The sequence below is a fragment of the Halictus rubicundus genome, chromosome 3 (assembly GCF_050948215.1).
Source record: "Halictus rubicundus isolate RS-2024b chromosome 3, iyHalRubi1_principal, whole genome shotgun sequence".
Taxonomy (NCBI): Eukaryota; Metazoa; Arthropoda; class Insecta; order Hymenoptera; family Halictidae; genus Halictus; species Halictus rubicundus.
In genome coordinates this window covers 11188351-11209997 of record NC_135151.1, presented here as the reverse complement: position 1 = coordinate 11209997, position 21647 = coordinate 11188351, and the positions used below count along the sequence as shown (strand labels likewise).

Below are 21647 nucleotides of genomic sequence, written 5' to 3'. Positions count from 1 at the left end.
CAAGCAGAACCGAGTTTATTTTTATGTAATCGAAAAGAGTCTGGAAAAGAGCGTTTCTAATTGACTATGTAACTTGCAACTGTACGCAGTTGTGTATCTTAAACAAGTTACCTGAATATCTTGATTACTATTGATGATGGAAAAACATACATTAGGTGAACTTGGTTTAATATTGAACGGTCTATAATCTGGTGTCACTAATTTTTTTTATAGTTGGAGGTGTAGAAGACATGCCAATGTCAACCCTATTTTTTAAAATATAATGATGTGTTCTTTAAACTATATTCTGATAGAGCGTTTCAAGACGAATACAATGACCTATAATACGAAGGTTGTTCAATTTCGTTCAAGGTCATACGAGATCAAATGCAGTGGAAAATTGTAAGACGACACTCTTTGATTATTTTTGGTGATTTACATGTTAAAAATGAAATATTTATTGATAGTAAGTAACTGACCACCTCGAAGATCATCAGCAATCTAGGTGATCTGTTCTAAATGCTCTGTATATTGTCAGTTTCATTGTCAAACAAACAATTGTATTTTAATTAGTAAGTCATAATGCCCTAAAATAAAGAAAACGATTAAGCTTCTCTTGGACATAAAGCCAGGAAAAAGCGTTTTAATAGACTTCCGGTGTGTTGCGAAGAAGCAACTATTGTTATTCGAGTTGTGCTTTGTCCTGAGAACGGAGTCCTCCAGTTTGCACAAGATCTCGCATTCAAGGAGGTGCATTCTCGGGGGTGCAACATCGGTTAGCGAAACGATCGGCTGCACCGCGGGTCCTAACGCAATCGAACTCAGGCTCGTTAGACTGATTCCGTTATCAGCGAAATCAGGAGGAGGACAAGGTTGTTGTCGCGGCGACAGGTGTCTGAAGGTATCGCCGAGAGTATTGCGTTCAGTCGCGCAGATCGGTAGCTACCGAAAGCGGCGCCGAATCGTCAATTTCAACCTTCTCTTCGTCATCGTCTGTTTATTTTGGTTCCGTTCGTACCTCGACGAAGGTCTGTCAGAGTGCTCGAAGAACGATAGTTCGTCTCGCGACGGAAATTCCCCGATCGAATTCTATCTCGCGTTTTATTGTACATCACGACGCGACGGGTGCATGTGCTACCATCGGGCACCGGGAATCGGACCGATATCTCCAGGAATCCGTGATATTTCGTGGGTACGGTGTTCCTTTTGACAGCGATCGATTCGATAACCGTGTCTCTTTGTTCTTCGAATAAAGAGCTATTCCAACTCTACCTTAGCCAATACAAGAATGAGGATCCAGACGCAGAGGAAGAGGGCGAGGACTTGTTGGGGAACGGCGACCGGAAGTCGGTCGCTGAGCTGCAGCTAACATTTCAATTTTCTTAGACCGAGAAACGTTTTCGGGATGGAGTGAAAGGTTAAAACGAAAATGTACGTTCATTCAGAAAGCTATATTTCTTGATCCAGAGGAGATTTTGTTCTTCGTTGCACTGGTTCCTCTGAAATCAGTTGATGCTGTAAAAGAGACCCTATTGAATCTCCCAGGGAAATGTATAATTATGAAATTGCGGATTTTTATGCAAAATAAAAATGATTGGCAGCAGCTGCAACGAGCAGAATCTAACCAGAAGTTTTATTCTTCCTTTTCTAATTTTAATAAGTTGAATCCAATGGATTGACAGTCTTGAATTCTTTTAGTCTGTCTATTTTTTTGAATTGTATCTTTTTATTTTTATCTAAAATCCGCAGTTTACTCATGAAGAACGTTGTTGTTGCCGATGCAACATCAAGTTAATTTTAGAAGATCGAATGATTCGATTGGTGGACAATCGATCAACCATTTGCTTGATGTTATCGCGAGCCACTTAGATACCATGCTTTGTTTACCTGCTGCGATTTCTTCCAAAGATATTTTCTACGTTTTTCACTCTTTCAGCTAAATATTTCTTACTTCACGAAGATCATTGTTCTTCCTGATTGAACTTTAAAGGTCAGCGCCTAACTGAAGCTGTGTCAATAGTTTCAACAGTGATCGATGACTGATCACTAGAGTGCGGGTCTTTATACAGCATCAATTGCTAGAGACAGGAACCAGAAAAGTTCAAGTTTCTTCAATCGTTTCAAAAAGTTGTAAATAATGAATGGATGCTCTTAAATTCTTTTAATCTTTTTACTGTCTTAACACTAAACCTGCCAACTACTAAAAGTGAATGATGCGTACTGCTTTCTAAAAATGACAGGATTGAATTTATTCCGATTCGGCGTCATTTTGATGGAAGTGTGTGCTTCAACAATTTCCCACGAAGGTATTTCTATAATTTCAGTAATTGTAAAATAAAAAACCGGTCACGTGGCCGTGGTAAGTTTAGTGTTGAATCGCAGCTCCTCGTTTTTGTTATAAATGCATAAAACTCGGCAGTCTGCTGATCATAGATTGATTGATTCGATCGTCTATGCTTTGTCTATTTACTATGCTTCTTTCTTATCCACAGATATCGAGTGTGCATTCTAATAACAGATCGTTGACTCCTCCGAACGCACTGTTTTCTTCAAGAACCGATATTTACAAACACAAGGGGATCTCATCGTAAATGTTCAACGCAGATCCAGCTCGCAAATTCCGCTTGTCGTAGAATCTACGAGGAATCACTATAATGGAGACGTCAAACGAGAACTATCTGCACGATTTCTGGAGGGACTGGGACCTGGAGAACCTAACGGAGGTAGAGTACTTGGCCAAGGTACTGGGTCCGAAGTATTTGCCGATGCAGATGGTGGTGCCTTTGACGATCGCTTATGTGACGATCTTCGTCACCGGGATTTTCGGGAATGTTGCTACGTGTACCGTGATCCTGAGGAATCCTTCGATGCAGACTGCCACGAACTACTATTTGCTCAATCTAGCCGTTTCTGATCTCATTCTACTTGTGCTGGGTGAGTTCGCCATTGTGAAACATCCTTAGATGAAAAATTCTTTCATGGTCCCCATCTATTTCTGGTTTACACTGTATTACGTCAATATCCGAATACGTACAACTCTACATTCGATTTCTGAAACAATTAATAATTGTCCAAGAGCATAATGTCCACAGTTCGAACCACATATATTTTACAGAACATTTTCAACAAATATTCTAAACCAACTCGTTTCCACAGAGCGTTCACTACGGAGTTGATTAATTAGACGGAGTTAGTTGTCCGAATCTAAAAATCAACTTTTGCGCTAATATAGTCAGTGCAGTAATTGGAGTTTGAAAAATGCAAGAATGTTGAAGGAGTACTCTGCATCGCACGTCTTAATATTTCAATTTCTACTTCGTTAAGTTACTTTGATTTTATGGAACTTTTGGGGCTACCGAATTGGCACGGAAAGTGTTAACACATTGACCGCTATAGTGATCACCGGTGACCGGTACTGGTCACAAACTTAGTAAAAGATGCAAACTTCATTACCAAGTAACTAATAATTATTAATACCTCTGATCGTTCGTGCGAATAAAACAGACAAAACTTGTGAAAATACACAGAAAACTCACGCGGCAATCAACATGTTAAAGAGGTTCCTAAATATTTCCATAAAAATTCCTCGACGAGGAGAATTTTTTTAAAAACGCAATAGCATTTCGAGCTCGGGTCTCGAATCAGAGCTGGTTTGTTTGAAAAGAGGAACGAAATGGTTCTCTTGATTAAGTTTGATCGTTCCCCCGTCCATTTTGGTCGCGTTTGCGTCGACTGTCGTACCCGAACGAAATTTCCGGTGGCATATGCGCTTTTATTGCGATTCACGAAGAAAACCGGAGATAATGAAACCCGACGGACTTAATCGAGGGAAAACGAGTACATTGTGCGGGTATTAGTGCTCGTTGAACAGACCCAGGGGGGAATCGATAAGCGAATTGGATTTACATTTCTGCCCCTAAATCACTGTCCTGTCGAGGGGTTCATTAAAACGGTAACAACATTTCAATTGAGAGAACGAGCGACCGAGTATTTTTACAGTTGATAATAGGCTGTCGTGATGACGGTAAAAATTGGAGTGGCCGGGAATACGACGCATCTCTTGGAATTGAAGTTGTTCCACGAGGACGCAGTTTTCCGTTGAGTGTCGGGCAACAAAAGGGATCAAATATTCCATTACGTATCTCTAAATTTCTTCATTGAGAATGTACATTCAAGAAACGATAAGAGAGAGAGAGAGAGAGAGAGAAAATGGGTTCATGGATATTCAAGGAGGGGGGTTTCAACGGGTGCGAAATGAATTATGTATTTATAGAACGGATAAAAAGGATCCTCCTGTAGAGAGGTCCTGGAGATCGCGTTTCTCTCGGCACTTTTCCAACGAGGCTCGACGATAAGGGTTTTAAATTAATCTCGCCACGGTGTGTACATTAGCGATTGTTATCTGCACAGTGGGCTGTTTGTCGGTTGTCGTTGCTATTTGCGTTACTTTCCGCGGGCTAGAAGTTGCGTGCTCTAACCGCCGGATGAGTCAAACTGATTTTTTTTTTGTTGGAGCGAGTCGATTGTCCTCGAAAGTGTTAAATCATAAATCTTGCCGTTCTTTCCAGCTTCAAGCGCAATAGCTTTAATAATCACATTCGCGTTCAATGATTGATATAGCGACGCATTGTCACGAGAATTTTGTGCGTCTCGAACAAGTTTCGTCTGTTTCATTCTCTGAACCGATCAGGGGTATTAATAGCAATTGGTAGTTACTTGATAACGAGGTGCTCACCTTGCACTACTATCTAGTCCATTTCAGCATTGATAAATTGATATTCAGTGACATTAATTTTTGCGACAAGCGTCACAGTTAAAACATTCTTGGCTCCTTTGTTGACACCTTTGTCACTTTCTCATGTTACAAACATATTTTCCACGTCACAAATATTTTTAACAACGTGTTTAATTGTTTAAATTCGCATACAACGCTAGATATTAACATTTTAGCATCCAATCTTTGATTTTTTATTTTAAAATAGAAGATATCAGTCTAAGTGCTTCGAGTACACATTTTAGATTGACAAGAGAATTCGTTGAGACAGAAGGAGAATTAAAATAATTTTTAATACTCATTCGTTGGCTTCTTTTCTATATGGATAATATTGTTCTAGATGTTTTGAATGTACATTTAACAAAAGGATTCGTAAGAACGTGAGGAGCAGTATTTATAAAAATCTGTGTAGCGTAAGCTAAATATTGACGTTTATTTACGCGAACTTAAATAAAAAGCGACACGCCTTACGGAATGACCTAATACTTTCATCCGAATGTAAACGCTCGTCCAACGTAAACGCTCGTGCGTGTCGTTTACGTAAATTGCTGACGTTTCGTTTCTTAAATATTGGAGTAGAAGATCAGAACTCACGCAGAGTAATCATGGGGACTGATAAACATAATTCGCGAAAGTTTGTCTTCGATTTTTGGGTTTGCTGTCAGCCTGTACTCAACAATCATATGTGCTGCTAAATATAGTTCTTCCTTGTTAGTGTCGTATTCAAGGGACACTGTGAACGACTATCGAGTAGGAAAGACTGTTTTCCATTGGTTGGCCACTTGATTACCTTTCAGAAACAAAGATTGGTGCTATGGGATGTTGTGGAATGGTTGGGGGATAGAAACAAGACGCTAACGAGAAAAAATTGACTCGCCGATCACAGAATTGCATAAAATTAGAACAATCTATTTAATCAGAGGAAAACTGTGACGTCAAGATTCACGACGATGATCAACCTGATAGAAAACCGAGCTGTCGTGCGACGTCGATTAATTGAACTGAAATATTAATTGAAACATTTGATGAATATCACAAAATTCGAATGCTCTGATCGTCATACTTACCGAAGATTAATTATTCGGGATGAATTGGCAATAATTGACTTTTAATTTTATACAAGCAGTTCCATTAGTGAAATGTAAAAGTGGCAGTCAACGCGTTAACGCGCAAAACAGTGGTAACACCTTTGCTTCCTGTTTAGCTCGTTAGGGAATCTACAAAGCATAATTGTTATCTAAAGATTCTTTTAGACAAGCCTCCTTATCTTCGTGAGCTATCAAATTTCGATTCGCAGTTATCAAATACCGCTGGATGCCCCTCAGATTTGGCTACACTTACTACGAAAATTGGAACGTATTACTACAATTTTTCATTGCTAGATGGTACACAATCGTTGTCATTAGACTGCGGATATGCAAAATTCTTTCTTTCCTCCTTTAATCATTTTATTAAATCGAATGAAATGAAAAGAGTTACAGAACTTCTTAATGGGTTCCGTTTCAATTACGGCACGTGGAACTTTTTTAAAAAAATGTTATCAGATTATAAGTTGCGATGAGAACAGATAAAGAAAAGTTCTTGAAAGAAACCGATTTATACTGAGTGGAATTTGTGTAATGTAAAATTGAACAATTTTCACAAAATAAAAATTTTCTACCTGTGTTGCAACAAACTGGAATGAAATAGAAATTTATTTTCTTTATTAACATGTTTCACAGTATTTTTCAATTTTTCCACTGTATTCATTATTTGTAATATTTATGAAAATAGCTCACGGAAGCATTTCAATAAACATTCTAAAGTATCTGTTTCATGAGAATCCTTTAGGAAGAATTTCTTACATGTAACATTTCTCTCATAAAAATTCCAGAAATACGGAACATAACAGATAACTTGTTTATTACGTCGTCTGCATTCTTGTGTTTCAAACAGCGACTCATTTTTCTGATAAACGCATAAAGTCCACCGTCTAATTATCATCAGCTGCGTTCGAAGATGCCGTAAAAAGATGTATGAAATTTAGTGTTTTTACAATAATTTGTAGTGTAAAAATAGTTTGCCCGCAAAAATCCTTTGAAAAACTATTCGCAGACATTCTTCAAACATCGATCGGGCTGCATTATCGACAGCCACAAATCGATCGAAATCGTATAGTTTGCCAGATAAGCCACGGGTCGTTCAAGCACATCCATAACGATCAGAAATTCGCGATACCGATATCGAACATCGTTCGTAACATGGTAATAAACGTAGACGTTCATTTCTCCTCGGAGGGAACAAGGGACAAACGAAATGGGTCATCTGTTGGTTCCATTAAATTTTTTCATCGGAAATCGACTCGGGTTCCCGAACGAGTCGCTCACGTTTTATCGTCAGAGAAAAGAAAAAGTGTTCGTCCGATGCGATTGAATCGCACGAGTTATTATGTGTATGAATTCCTTTGTCCGATGGAAATCATTACGCGATTCTCGTAATGCAATTGCAAAAATATATGCGCTTACCGGCATTTAATAAAATTCGATACAGATTCACTTCGTTTCCGATTTACCGAAAACATCGACAAATTCCATTTCACTTCAATTCCTCGAAATTTGTTCCACGCGCAAGCTCGTGGCAATCAAAGGAACCGGTCGGACGCGAAATCTTACAGGTGTTTAGGTTTGTTCCATTTAGGTGATTTCATTTGCCATTCGTGGAAATCCGAACCGGAGCTTCTTAACACGATGCGATCTCCTTCAGATATCATTTTCTACTTGCCCCTCTATTTTATCAGGTGAAAAATATGAAAATATTTTATCTGTGGGTGGAACATTTATTACACGTTCATTTTTAAATGCTACAGTACTCCTTTAATTTTGCACAGCGTTTGGCTCAGTAAATGATTTATTGTAACCTGAAACAGGAAGTAAGAAATGGCAGCAAAAGTAATTTTGCAATCACAGGCGACCAGTTCCGAGTTTTCTCCTCCCTATTACATTATTTTTACTTATTGTCTAATTTTCTAGGGTCCTTCCCAGGCTTTCCAGTTGAGAGCTGTGTCTCTGTAAAATACGCGTTGCGTGCGCAATTTCTCGTCAGGTTTGCTCGCGGAACACGGTGACGTTCGCGTGTTAATTATCCGGCGAGCTTAGGGCAAGTCCGTCGTAAATCTGTTTTCGGGAAAACGCGTCTGTGTATCTCGGCTCGGCTTTGAGTTGTTCGGCTCTTGTCCCCTCGCAAAGATACCTGACGTCAATCGCGCGCGTCGTGGAAATAAATCACAGATAACACGTTGTAGAAAACAGCCGCCGGGAAATAGTCGGTGGCTGCCGATGAACACTCGTACAAATGGAATACCCGTGTCGATCGATCATAATCCGAACGGATCGATCACTATCGGGATCTTGTTCGACTTTCAGGATTACCACACGAGCTGAACAACGCTTGGCAACAGTATCCGTGGACGCTGGGTACCGCTCTATGCAAGATCAGGGCATACGTGTCGGAGTTGTAAGAATATTAATCCTGAGAAGCCAAGGAAGATCTCCTTGTACCCGTCGCTTGCGAAATATCCCGCTGTTCTTCTGCCGTTGATCGGTTAACAATGTAAACTCCACTTACTTCCTAAAGTTTCATATTTTATGTATCGCGATGCCGTAACTGGAAGAAAAGTGTGTGAGATGATGGAGGAGGACAGCGGGATAAGCTACCTGGAAGATTGATGTATTGCTTTCTGTTACTTCGAGATCGGCGTGTCGAAGAATTATCTTTAACCCTTTGCCCTATGATTTCTTCCACACTGATTAAATGGAACCACTTTATCTGAATGAAATTGTTCCTCTTCAAAAATTCTTATCTATTATATATATATGTTTACATAATAAATAAGAATTTATATATATAAATCAAAAAATTAATAAATAAGTAAAATAAAATATAAATTCTAAAAAAGTGGAGTCTCGTTTTAATTTAGTGGAGGTTAATTGTCATATATTTAGTAGATTCTGTTCGAAATTATGGGGCAAGATTATGATTTAATACGTAGACTGCGGATTTTATGCATTTATGATAAAAATGAGATGACATTGAAAGCAGAGTCAAGATCGAGAGCATTTAAGAATATGCGTACATTATTTTCAACTCACTGAAATTATTGAAGAAAGAGTTAATCCCGGAATTTTTGAAAATTTTTATTTTGTATAGAGATCCGCAGTCTATTGGCACGTGTTCCTGTGGATTTGATAAGAGTATCATATTTTCAATGAATTTGTATGAGTATACATGAATTAATATGCTGATAGCCGATATGCATAAGTGCACTGATGCATTTAATATTATTTTTTGAACGACCACGTACGTAGAGGATCTTGCTTGGTCTGACCGTAGTCGTCCTAATCCACTGGGATTTTTACGGATGGGTTTGATTCCGCAGGTCGTCTTACGTGTCAGTGCTCACGATAGTGGCCTTCTCCATGGAAAGATATTTGGCCATTTGTCACCCTCTCCGCGTGTACACGATGAGCGGTCTGAAGAGACCGATTCGTTTCATCTTGGTTTCCTGGACGATTGCGTTGGTCTGCGCGATACCGTTCCCGATTTTCACGGAAGTCAATCTGGTCGAGTACCCGCCAGGTGAGCTACAACTCCTCTCTATGTTACGATGTAACTAGAGCTGCCAAGTATGCTTGTAAACATTTTGAAAAACATTTTCCACGGTGCAGGTTCGGGAAACTATTCGACCGACTCGGCGATCTGCGCAATGATCCTACCGAATATGCCAAACTTCCCTCTCTACGAGCTGAGCAGCATCATATTCTTCACGATACCGATGCTAGTGATCTTGGTGGTTTACACAAGAATGGGCTTGAAGATTAGGAGCAGCACGCAGGATACACTGAATACAGTGGTGCATAGCGCGATCCACGGAAAATCCAAACAGACTCAATACCGGAGATCAGTCGTCAGAATGCTGAGTAAAACGAAGCTTAATTTGTTCATTCGTCATCCATTCCCGTCTCTCTCCAACCACGATCCTCTTCTGCTCATCGACGAACAACATCCCACATGAAAAATGACTACTTCCACACGCTGATGGCCACGCGAATTTTCTGCGTTTCACACAAGCTCCATCTGTTTCATTCGTAGAAACGATCAGCGTTATTAATGGCAATTATTAGTTACCCGATAATAAAGTTCTTCCCTCGCACTAGAATCTAGTTGACTTCAACGTTAACAAATCGATTGGATGGATGAAAATTGCTTTATGCGAAATAAAAATTGTCTTTTAAGAATTTGAATAGGCTTAAGATAATGCCCCGATGTTTTTAAACTCTTTCTTAATCTCTGTAGTATTATAAATTGAATCTATCCACTTTTGTCAAAAATGCACAAAATCGCTATAGTAAATTGCAACAGTAAAAAAAATTTTTCAGTACTTAAGAATTACCGTCTTACTATTTCAACTAATTAAAATGTTTAAACAACAGTAGAGAAATGTTTGATATAGCTCCCGTATTTTCCGCTCAATACCGACACTTTTTACTCAGAAATCCGCTGTCTCCTGTAAACACCCAAGAACTACCCTCAGCTGCAAGCATGTAAACAATTGTAGCGTTCCCACGATAATAACAAATGATTAACGCGACCGGTCGTTGCAGGTGTGGTGGTGATCATGTTCTTCTTCTGCTGGGCCCCGTTCCACGCGCAAAGACTGCTCTACGTGTACGGCCAGGACTCGGATTATTATCCGGACTTGAACGAGTGGTTGTACGTCCTGGGCGGATGTCTGTACTACTTCAGCACCACGGTGAATCCGATTGTGTATAATTTGATGAGCATGAAGTACCGCCAGGCGTTTAAGCAGACTGTCTGCTGCGGGTTTAGGAAATCTCTTCGAAGGAGCTGGCAGGCTAGAGTATCGTCGCAGGTGTCCGAAGGGAATCCTCGAGGACTACCACGGGGCTCGAACTTCAAGAAGTCTGTCAGGTTGTGGAAACTCGATACAGTCGGGGGTTCGCACGAGTGAGGGAGTACTGTGAATAATTGGATGATTTTTGCGCAGGTACACCATCAGCCAGGCGAAAGAAATGTTTCGATTCGGGGCGAGTAGGGAGAGCGTGGTGAGGGACGGGAACGTGAACGATAATGCTTCTCGTAAATCTTACAGCCTGAAGAAGCAAGACTCCACGTCGAAACCGCTTCTTGATCGAACGCACTCTGTTGCGGGGGAACAGGCCGGCAACAAGAGCGTTGTGCCGAAGAGGACTGCGGAAGAGTCTGCCTCTACTGCGAGCAGCAATCTGTGATCTAGATGAATCTTGTATCAAATTCTGGAACTGTTTTGTTATTTGCTCGATCACTCGTTGGATCGGCGTTGTAAATAGTCATTGTAAATTAAGCGATTGAGAGGGCGATTCTTGGGGGCTGGACTAATTAACGATTACACCTGGTCTGTTAAGACAATTTTTTATTAGAGCACTGTGTCACTGGTTGTTGATACAGTTTGAATTCTTTTAACAACAGAACTACTACTACTTTCTGATATTGTTTAACAGTGTTCAGTACAAGATTTTCAACCTTTCGTGGACTAGAACTTTTTTTATTTCATTTTCCAATGAGCACAACGTGCCTATCTTCTCCATAAAAGATTAGAAATTGAAGAGTTGAATAGTTTTGCTTGGTACCACTTGAGAAAAATAATCTTTTTACAGTGTAAAATTACGTATTACAAACCAACGTATTTTTAATACGTAAGTTATTGAAGTTAAGAAGAAAATAATAAGTTCTTTCCAGGAACAGCAATTCACAGAATGCTTTTACATTTTATACAGCAGACACGACCATGTGAATAATCAGCACTGTTTCACCGATTTTGTTCGACCCCGGCGAATTCCCCTCCAGTCCAGAACTGCTGTAAATACTAGTTGTAAATGAATCGATTGTTATTTATTCTCTGACAATGTGTCACTACGGTCGTCTCGTTGTTGAGCCGATTTTGATCGGTTCCGATGTCGTTGTATCATAGAAGATTCACGTTGTTTAATAAAAATGCCGAACGACGAGCATGCGAAAAATACCAACGGCAGTCAATTAGTCGCCGTGCGATCCTCCTCTTCGTTTTGCGTTCCGCCGGTTATGCGACGCGTGTTGCTATCTCGCGAGCCTTTATGGCGCAATATGCATCGCGTTAAGAAAATTGCGTTCTTTGCTCGATTACAGAAAACTTGCATCCCCGTGGATGCATCCTCGAGTACGGAGTTCCGCAAAAAGGAACAGTGAGCTTATTCTTCGAGATTAAAGAATCTTGAAATACCGTTTCCCCCGTTAACGTCGCGCGACTTTCGAGACTACGTTACGTTGTACTTGTTGGAGATTCGACGATGTTGCGAGATCTAAAAGAAGCTACCATTGAACGTTCTGTGAAACGGCAAGGATAAAAATACGACGCTAAGGAGGGGGACAAAGTGTTTTCCTCCTTAGCGTCGCAGAATTTTGGAAATAGATTGTTGCGTTCCACTGACTGGAAATTAGACGATGTGGCGAGACCTAAAAGAAAGATGCAATTGGAAGTCCTGAAAAATGGCGAGGGTAAAAGTGGGACTCTAAAGAGGGAGATAAACTGTCGCAAGATTTCGGGAACAGTGTTATATATTGCATTTGTTGTAAAATAAACGATGTCAGGAGACTTAAGAGGAAAAGGAGTGACATCAAATGCTTTGTGAAAGGGTGAGGATAAAACTGTGACGATGAGGTGGGAGATAGAGTTTTGTCAGCAAGTGACGTTCGTAGAGAAGATAATGCAAGATAAAGATTGTCTCGAGATACTCGAAGAAGAATATTCCATTTGCAAAAGACTGTTAAGTCATCGTCGGCAGATAAAGCGTTAAGTATTTCCGATGAAACGTGACGTAAAGGAATGTCCGCGACATTCTGTCGTGTACCACGTGCCTCTATTTTCCCCGGGGAAAAATGAACTACCTGTCGAGAGTGCCACGAGTATACTCGCGTCAACGTAATTTCATATCGTACATTTATCGGGAGCGAATCGACCGAGGAATAAATAAAAGATCGCGAATAAATGCACGACGTCGGGGACGCGAAAAGAATCGACGAACTTCACGTCCCGATTCGCGGATAAATAATTCGAGTTCGAGCCCATTCGTGACCGAACGCCGGTCACGCGATAGTAAATTAATGGACTGCGGATTTTAATGCAAAATAAAAATTGTCTGCAAGTGAATTGCAAGATACAGCGACAACATAACCGTTTGTATATTCTCTGAAGAATTTTAAGGGACTAAAAATAATAGTTAAATGAAAACGTATTTCTTGTTTTCATAATTTTTGTCAAACGAAGAGAATGTAGCAATATTCTTAAATTCTTCTGACGTCTTCACAGTTTGATATTTCTCTTTTATCATAAATGCATAAAATCCCGCAGTCTATTAATGATAAAGTAATTCTACACAATATACTTTGGTGCATGTACATTTTATTTTGCTATGAGTACGTCGATTCAATGTATTTTCGATTCGTGTTCGATTTCGCGCTCCCCCGTAATTTAGGCTGTTCTGGAATTCGTGTTTAAATAATTCGCGTCCGTTCGAGCAAGTTTCGGCCCCGTTTTTCCGTATCCGTTTGTCTCGTTTCGTCCTGCTAACCAATTTGATATTAGAGATCACACGCGGTTCGTCAAGGCTTGCTTGAAAAATTCGTCAGAGCCGAGTGACAGCATGCGAAAAGGACAGACAGCGCACGGTGCTTTATGGCGCGTCATGCTCGAAATTATTAAAAGTAGGAGGGATGATTAAATTGGCGGCGGAAACTGCGAACGCGAAACTGGCGAGAGCTGCACGCCAGTTTCCCACGCCGACAACCAATTTTTCCCAATTTTTTGTCCTCCTCTCTCCCTCGGCGAGATTTTTCATCGGGTCCAAGGACTGCAATTGCTTCCCGAGACGAGTTCTTCCCGGTTCGATTGACGAAGGATTCGAACTTCTTAATGAGCTTACTTCGAGGAAAGACGATAGAATCGGGCCGGCTACGCGACAATGTCGAAAGTTTGTATGCTGCGACGGCTCGAGTGTTGCTTGCAATCTTTAACACTGGAGTCGCGAAATATGATTGTTTTCGACGTTGCAGAAATTGTGAATATCATTCTTTATATATTTTTGTTGGTCTAGATTGATGGAGTGGTTTGGGTGCGCATTTTATGCATTTATTTCGGGCAGTAATTTCAGTACAACATGAAATTTAATGCAATTTAGTCGAATTTCTAACCGTTTTTTATTCTAATTCAACCCTAATAGTACAATGAAATTTTTACTTAGTTCTAATTCAACCCTAGTAGTACAATGAAATTTTTATTTGGTTCTAATTCAACCCTAGTAGTACAATGAAATTTTTATTTGGTTCTAATTCAACCCTAGCAGTACAATGAAATTTTTATTTGGTTCTAATTCAATCCTAGCAATACAAACAAATTTTTATTTGGTACTAATTATACCCTAATAGTCAAATGAAATTTTTATTTGGTTCTAGTTCAACCCTAGCAGTACAATGCAATTTTTATTTGGTTTTAATTCAATCCTAGCAATACAAACAAATTTTTATTTGGTACTAATTCTACCCTAGTAGTGCTATGAAATTTTTACTTGGTTCTAGTTCAATCCTAGTAGTGCAATGAAATGTTCATTTGGTTCTAATTCAACCCTAGTAGCAGAATCATATTTCTATTTGGTTCTAGCTCAACCCAAGCTGTACAATGAAATTTTTATTTGGTTCTAATTCGACTCCGACAACGGTGATTGGAATTTCGATGTTTTCTCTTCCTTCACCAAATTTTTCATTAACACTGATTAATAAGTAGCCGATCCAACACTGTCAAGACCGGACTTTCCCCGAACCAGTCACCAGAGAAATGAATTAATAAAATCAGTGGCAGGCGCTGGTTCCTTTTTAATGAACGTGAAATTCGTACTTCAAGCTATTTCGCTGGTTTTTGTACAAATTTACATTTTAACGGAGCAATTTAAAAAGCCGGCAGAGATTCTATGTCTCTTAATAAAGGCCTCGTTATGTCGGAACTGGAACGCGACTGTTCCTCATAGAGATTTTCATGTTACTATATTCTATAGACTCCGAGTGTACGTATACAACAATTTTTCAATGAAACAAACGAATACAGGCGGGTGCAGGCGGTTTCTTTGTTCGAGGATGTACGATGTAACCTAAATTAACCTGTGCTTCTAATCCCCCGACGACAATATTTCACCCCGTCCGAGAATGTTAGCAAAACCATCCGAAGCATGCGAGAATGCTAGTGCTCGTTCTGGAGTCTCTAAATTGTCTCGCGGAATCGATTACCGTCATCGCGATCCAAGCTCTATGCTGGGTTTATCGATGCATTCTTTCGATCATCCTGCAAACAGTTTTCCGGCAATTAACAGGAGAGAAGGCTCTGCAATGGGTAACACAGTGAATTCTCGATATATGTCAACGACACGGGTCTTGACAGCGTCGTGTAATTCTGTCGGCAAAATTTCGTTACCCCGTTTTTGTATCTAGCGTTTATACAGCCTCAGCGTCTGACCTACCTAGTATAATCTGACCCTTAGACCCGTATACCCCGCGGTAGTGGGGATAATTCTGCGACGTTTATCATCCAGGCTTTGGCGACATATATAGAGAAATCACTGTACCTTTGCCTCGGGCAAACATTCACAGCTCCCGGATTTCGTCGGTGCCCACTAGTTCTCGCGGCTATTGATTTTTCCTCGTTTCCTTTTCAGAGCCCAACATTTTCTAATCCACTGCTTATCGCCTAAAAGCTTCCTCGTAGACTGAATTAGGACAAAAACGAAGAAACGTTATTATGTCGATGCTCGGTCAGAAGACGTCGAAGGTAAAAGCCCGGGAAACTTGGAATCTCGAAAGAGAACGGTCTTTTGGCCGAAAGTTTCCGTTTTTGTCCACGTTCATGTGTTTGGGCACTGTCTTATCGCATGGCAGTCCGTGTCTCATAGTTGGACAAAATTTTTGCGAGAAAGATCCGGCCCTGGATCTTAATGCTTGGCGTTAGGATCCAGGAGCTCGTGACGAAAACGATGCAATTGAAACAATTTAGATCCTCTAAAGAAATAGTCACTATTTTTAGTTCGATTTTTAATGTCGATCTACCGCGAAAGGTTTCGTTTATTCTTCGAAATTATGCGACACTGAAACAGTGATTTTCAGTGGTAATGTTGGAATCAATTTTCGATATGCAACGTGGGTTACAACAAATACTACTGTAACAATTTATTTGTCGTTTTTCATCACTGAAGTTCCTCTATTTGAATACACACGATACACTTTTTCTTGTTCTGCATGAATAATATGTAATTTACCTTTGTCTGTAGATGTAGAAGGACACTCCCGTAAAAGTTTGAAATCACTTCTCAATCGATCAATCAAAAGCTTTGCAAACTTTAAATGGGAAATGGGTTTTCCAGTTTTTCTTTCTTGTGCTCCGCACGGCGTGAAAGTTGATGGCACACTACCAACTCCCAGAAAAATAATTCTAATTTTATTCCATGTGATTAGCGATCAGCTTGAGGAAAACTGAATGCAAACATGGTTGATAACAGAGCCAATTGAACATTTTTAAATAATAACGCCCCTACTTCCAGGATCTCGAAAGACGTTCCCAATCGAGCCAGGGAGTACTTGCGAATATTTAGTCGTCTGTTTATCCACCGTATCTGTTAGCGCATTGTTCGAAGTTTCGATTTCGTTTCGCGCGAAGTTCGCGAACGTTACGTTCCGTCGACTAACGGGAATACAGGAAGCAAAACATTCACCGCGGGGCGTTCCATTAAATGAACGAGATGGCTCGTTTTCGTCACGAACTCTCCCGCGATCCTCTTCTCTCCGAATCGAATTCAACACCGGTGATAATAGATCAAACTTTTCGAATTGATATTCCACGGATGCGACAGCAGAGCCCGGTGACTATAGCAAAGGGTGAAATACTTTTCAGTTCTTCCTCTACATTTTCACGCTCGGCACGCTGATATTAATCCTGGACTCGTACGCGGAGCCGATGCATGATCCGGATCCCAAGTACGACGAGTATGATCCACTTTGCTCGTTCCACCAGACTCATCTGCCCAGACAAGCGATCGAGTATGCTTTGTACACCCGCGGAGAGATCGCCGAGTATCTGCTACGGAAAACCTTGACACCGCGACCCAGAGAGTATGCGATACGGTTCAGCGTTGGCGAACGAGATGGCAATGACGAGTCGACCAAACTTGTTACCGAGTGATCGTCGAGGGCGATCTTTTCAAGGATCTCGACGGAGGATCGAGACGAAACTTTATGGGGTTCGAGAGGAAGGATGACAGGTATCGCACACAAAATTGTAATTTCGTATACCTTGGTGTTCGGAAGATAGAGGTCCTTTCATCTAACTCAATCTTTGACCCTGTTAGGTGGACTGAAGTCTGGGATCTTTGAATCTTGGGGCTTCTGATGGCCTCGGTGGATGATCGAGATGAGAATTTATGAGAATCGAGAGGAAGAATGACAGGTGTGTCAGGTATTGTTTAATTTAGACAATTTTTATTTTGCATGAAGATCCGCAGTCTACCGATTAATCTAACAGAACTTGGCTATCGTTCCTCCTCTATAACGTCGCTCAATTCAGGAGTAGACAGCGGGTCTTTATGGAAAATTGAAATGTTTTGCCTGAATTGCAGCAAACCGGAGTGAAATGGAAATGTATTTTCTTTCTTGATATGTTTAATAGGTTGAAAATAATATAACAGTATTTTTAAATTCTTCTAATGTTTTTACCGCTTAAAATTACACCTAGTCATTTCTATCATAAATGTATTGATACTGACAATCTGCACCCAATCAATTCTCAAATTAATTTACGTACACACACAAAAACATATATCCGACTTCTCCGCAGTTCCTCCGTAACGTCGCCAACTTGGTACGAGAAGGGGAAGTTCAAGAGCAGTGGATGTTATTCTATCACCGCTACGATTGGCCAACGGCAGGGATAGAATTTCGACGCTAACGAGGGAAAGCCGGTTCTCGGCAGGCACGCGAGCAGTCTCGAGTTTCCAGATCGATTTCCCAGCGGTGCCATCCGGATGCAGAATCGACCGTGTCACCAGGTGAGACGACGCAATGACTGATATCTTATCGAGAATGCTCGGAATGCTGCGCGCGTCTCGGAAATTCTTTCGAAACGAGGAGATCATGCAAACGTATGCAAATAGCGGTTAGAGATGAATGGGCGGAGACAATGGATGGGACACGATTCGTGATTACGCGGCACAATGGGAGTTCTTGATTAAAAGGAGGATCCCTAGACGCCGGAAGATCCTTTGCAGGCTCGAAGATCGTCGAAGAGTGCCGATAAATCGATGCCTTCGTGTTGGTTTAACCCTTTAGCGGCCCATTCGAGGTTTGTTATTTTTTGCCGACCATTTGGACGAGACCGAATCAATTCCGAATAAAAGACTTGCGCACAGCAGAATCTATTAACTGGTTCTTAAAAAATTGCTGCAGCTGAGAAAGACTGGTTCTTAACTATAGAATTTTACGTTTGCGTTATAGTGCGATTAGCTAATCTGACTCTGTTAAATTGCGACACTCAGTGCACAAATGTAACAAAATCTGAACGAGTTTAAACGAATTTAAAATTTCAATATTTTCGTAATCTCAACAAGTTCAATGAAACGGAACGTTTTCGTTTATAATCATTTTTGTACGGACCTTGTACCAATACGTTCGCGTCACTTTTCTGATTAAAACGACACCAAACACGATACAATTTGGATCATGTTTGCTCGTTTAATCCGCGACAAAGTAGAACCTCGATTATCCGAACTCCTCCCCACCTCGACTATCTGGAACATGAATGTTTACATAATGGAACAGACACTTGGCTACAGTGTTAGATTACATACCGATTTGTATGATAAATGTCAGTATATTGAACCGTTTATCGGTTCGGATAATCGAGGTTCTACGGAAACGTGAATTGCACAACGAAACGTGCTTCGAATGATACCGTGTTTGGACTCATTCTACTCGGAAAAACGTCACAAACATGCTGCTAAAAGCTTCGCGCGAAATCGATTAGAAATAAAAGAAGTTTCGTCGATAAATTAATATTTTCTTGGCGTCAATCGAGCTGATGAGAACTCAAAACGATAGCAGCGTTTCTGGTTTATCCGGTGCGAATAAAGAGATGAAATATTATTAATCGGGGTTGGCGCGTACAATCGTTCCCGACGCTTTTAGCAGCGTCGTTCGAGATTGTCCTCCCTGGCGGGATTCCCAAGACGGCATTGAATAAGTTATACATAATTCCGTGGCAGAATCTGTCGGTATTATTTTCGAATTTCCGGCGATCCTAATGGCCCGGGGTATGCATCGCATGATTTAACGCGGATTCCTCTCACTCGATATTTTAATAACGATTATCCCGGCGTTTAGCGGCGGCGAGCCGTTTATTAATTGAATCCACGTTTAAAGAGACGATGCTCGTCGGGGAGGCACGCAGGATCGTTTTTCGACGGCGAATTTCCCGCGCGCAACCAACGAACCATTCCGAACGCCAGTTCTCTCACGGTTGCTTTGATGTTTTTCCGATACCGCAGGCCCGCGCAATTTCGATAAAAATATGTAATACAGTCCGCGGATCGGCCGCACCACAGTTAACATTCCCGTGGAAATGTAACAGTTACGTTTCGGTTCGGACGGCTATATTCCCCGTGGTTTTGACGTCGAATGGTCGAGTCAATAAACCTCCGGTCCACTTCGATTGCTATTGCGACCGCCGCGACGGCGAAAAAAGAAAGGGGAAAAGCGCCCGCAGGATTTCGATCGTCGACGATCGATCACCCAACATCACTGACACCGTTTTTAATCCGAGAATGGAAATTAAATTTAAGAGCCGTGCCTCTGGTGCGAAAAAGCCAATGGAATAAATTTTATAAGACTCCGCTCTGACTCTTTTATTGATGGTTGTATTTCATTAACTGTGGCCTTTGGCGCCGAGGGTGTTTGAAAGCATCGCTTTCATTAAAAGTATAATAAAGCGATGCTGAGGACGAAGTATAACTCTTGGATTTTCAATTTTAGCTGTTCGCGTTTGCTTCTGGCGAAGGATACATATACCGGGGAAAAGGAGAATTAAATGGTTCATGGGATTATGGGGCTGTTTATGCCAAGTTTGATGCGGGAGCTTGCTTGAATTGAAGCTAAACATTAAGCGTTTTAATGGGGAAGTTTGCGGGCGAACTCGGTTGTCTGTGTGACACCTGAACAATTTGCGAATAAGAAGAAATGTTTATGATATCGGAGATCACATTTCTGCATAATTTCTCTTGGAAAGAATCTTTTGGTTGGTGAAATAAATTTGATTTAGGTGAAACAAACCTCGAAAATAGGAATTTGGAATATTTAGTACAATAATGATTATTTCTTTTTAGGACGGAAGAGCAAACAATTGTCAGGACTATTTAAAAACATTTCTAAATTCGAATTATGTCGCTCGCGATTATTCGCCGCTGTGTCTACTCCGTCCAAAAATAATGTGACATAACTGTCCGTGCCATTACATCATAAAAGCCTCTGCATTGCAGTGCTTAATAAAAATAACAAAGCTGTGAAATAATTTTATTTAACGTACCACTACAACAAGAAATTCTGTAAAATCAAATTAATTTAGTTGCCGAGACAAAAATAGCAGATTAAAGTTCATTACACAGTGAAATTACTTTTTTTTAATCCTTTTAGTTGATACAAATGTTAATTAAATTCGGTACATGTAACTATATTAGAACGAAAATTAATTTGCAACCCTGCTACGTTTTTCGGGTCAGTTTTGATCGATCTACGCGATAAATGGAAACGTATTTAATTATATTTGCATTGCTTTAGCAATATTGTAATTGTATAACATTTTCTAACCCAGTTAAGCTCCTACTGTGTTAAAGAACAGCAAAAGGACGAAAACACCCCACTAGAAACAAATTATTCACGACTAGCCTAACAGAAGCTTCTTCATTACTTTCCTTCTTTATTAATTATTAATTATTGTTAATTTCTTTCTTTATTAATTATTAATTATAATTAATTATTTGTATTAATTATTCACTCTCATTATTAATCTTTTTTTTTTAATAATTTTAATAAGCTGCGACTAATGTACCGACGTTCTTAAATTCTTGTAATTCTTTTATTAAATTGCACTTATTCATTTTTATCATAAATGCGTGAAGTTGAAAGTCTATTTATGACTCGACTTAATACAAACGCGGGCAATAACCGAACAAATAAAGCACATCGCTAGATCTACAACCGACCATTCATCCACCAAGACAATTTAATTTTTCCAAGCACCCAAGACCCCTCGTCCAATTTCATTCATCCCCAACGGGGAGCAAAGGCGCTAAGAAGTCTCGAGGGTGGACTTTATCAGTCGGACGGTTGTATTTAAAGGAGAACCCGCTTCTTAACCTTTCCACGAGGTCCCCGGCAGATCATTTTGAACGGCATTGGTCCTTGAGCTTCGGTGAACATTATTGGTCGCCTAAGTCGTGGTTAGGGGGTTGAAAGTCCGGGGGTTGGATGCGTAGTGGCTGGACGCGCGGTGCGAAGGTGAAAAGCAGCACGTTCGGATCGCGGCGTCACTTGTCGACGGTTTGCGAAGCGGGTACGGTCTTTTAAGTGCGGATCGCGGGTACGATCCTTAAAAGTATCGGGTCCCCTGGTGACAATTGTAGGCTTAAATTCGATCATTTTAATTTTTCCGAGACACGAAACGTGATGAAATATTCGGTTGCGGTGAAAAATTATTTTTGAAGCGGGTCTAGGGCTTTAAAGTGCGGGTCGCGGGTACGAT

General features: G+C 40.5%; 1 protein-coding gene across 1 annotated transcript; it reads left to right on the top strand.

The window, feature by feature from the left end:
- Positions 1-908: 908 nt before the first annotated feature.
- On the top strand, positions 909-11804 carry LOC143352677 (neuropeptides capa receptor-like). Its single transcript, XM_076785358.1, has 7 exons — positions 909-1410; positions 2472-2913; positions 8155-8245; positions 9168-9367; positions 9457-9708; positions 10393-10720; positions 10797-11804. Exons 2-7 carry the CDS (start codon positions 2634-2636, stop codon positions 11038-11040), a joined length of 1395 nt encoding a protein of 464 aa, XP_076641473.1. The 5' UTR covers positions 909-1410; positions 2472-2633; the 3' UTR covers positions 11041-11804.
- Positions 11805-21647: the final 9843 nt, after the last annotated feature.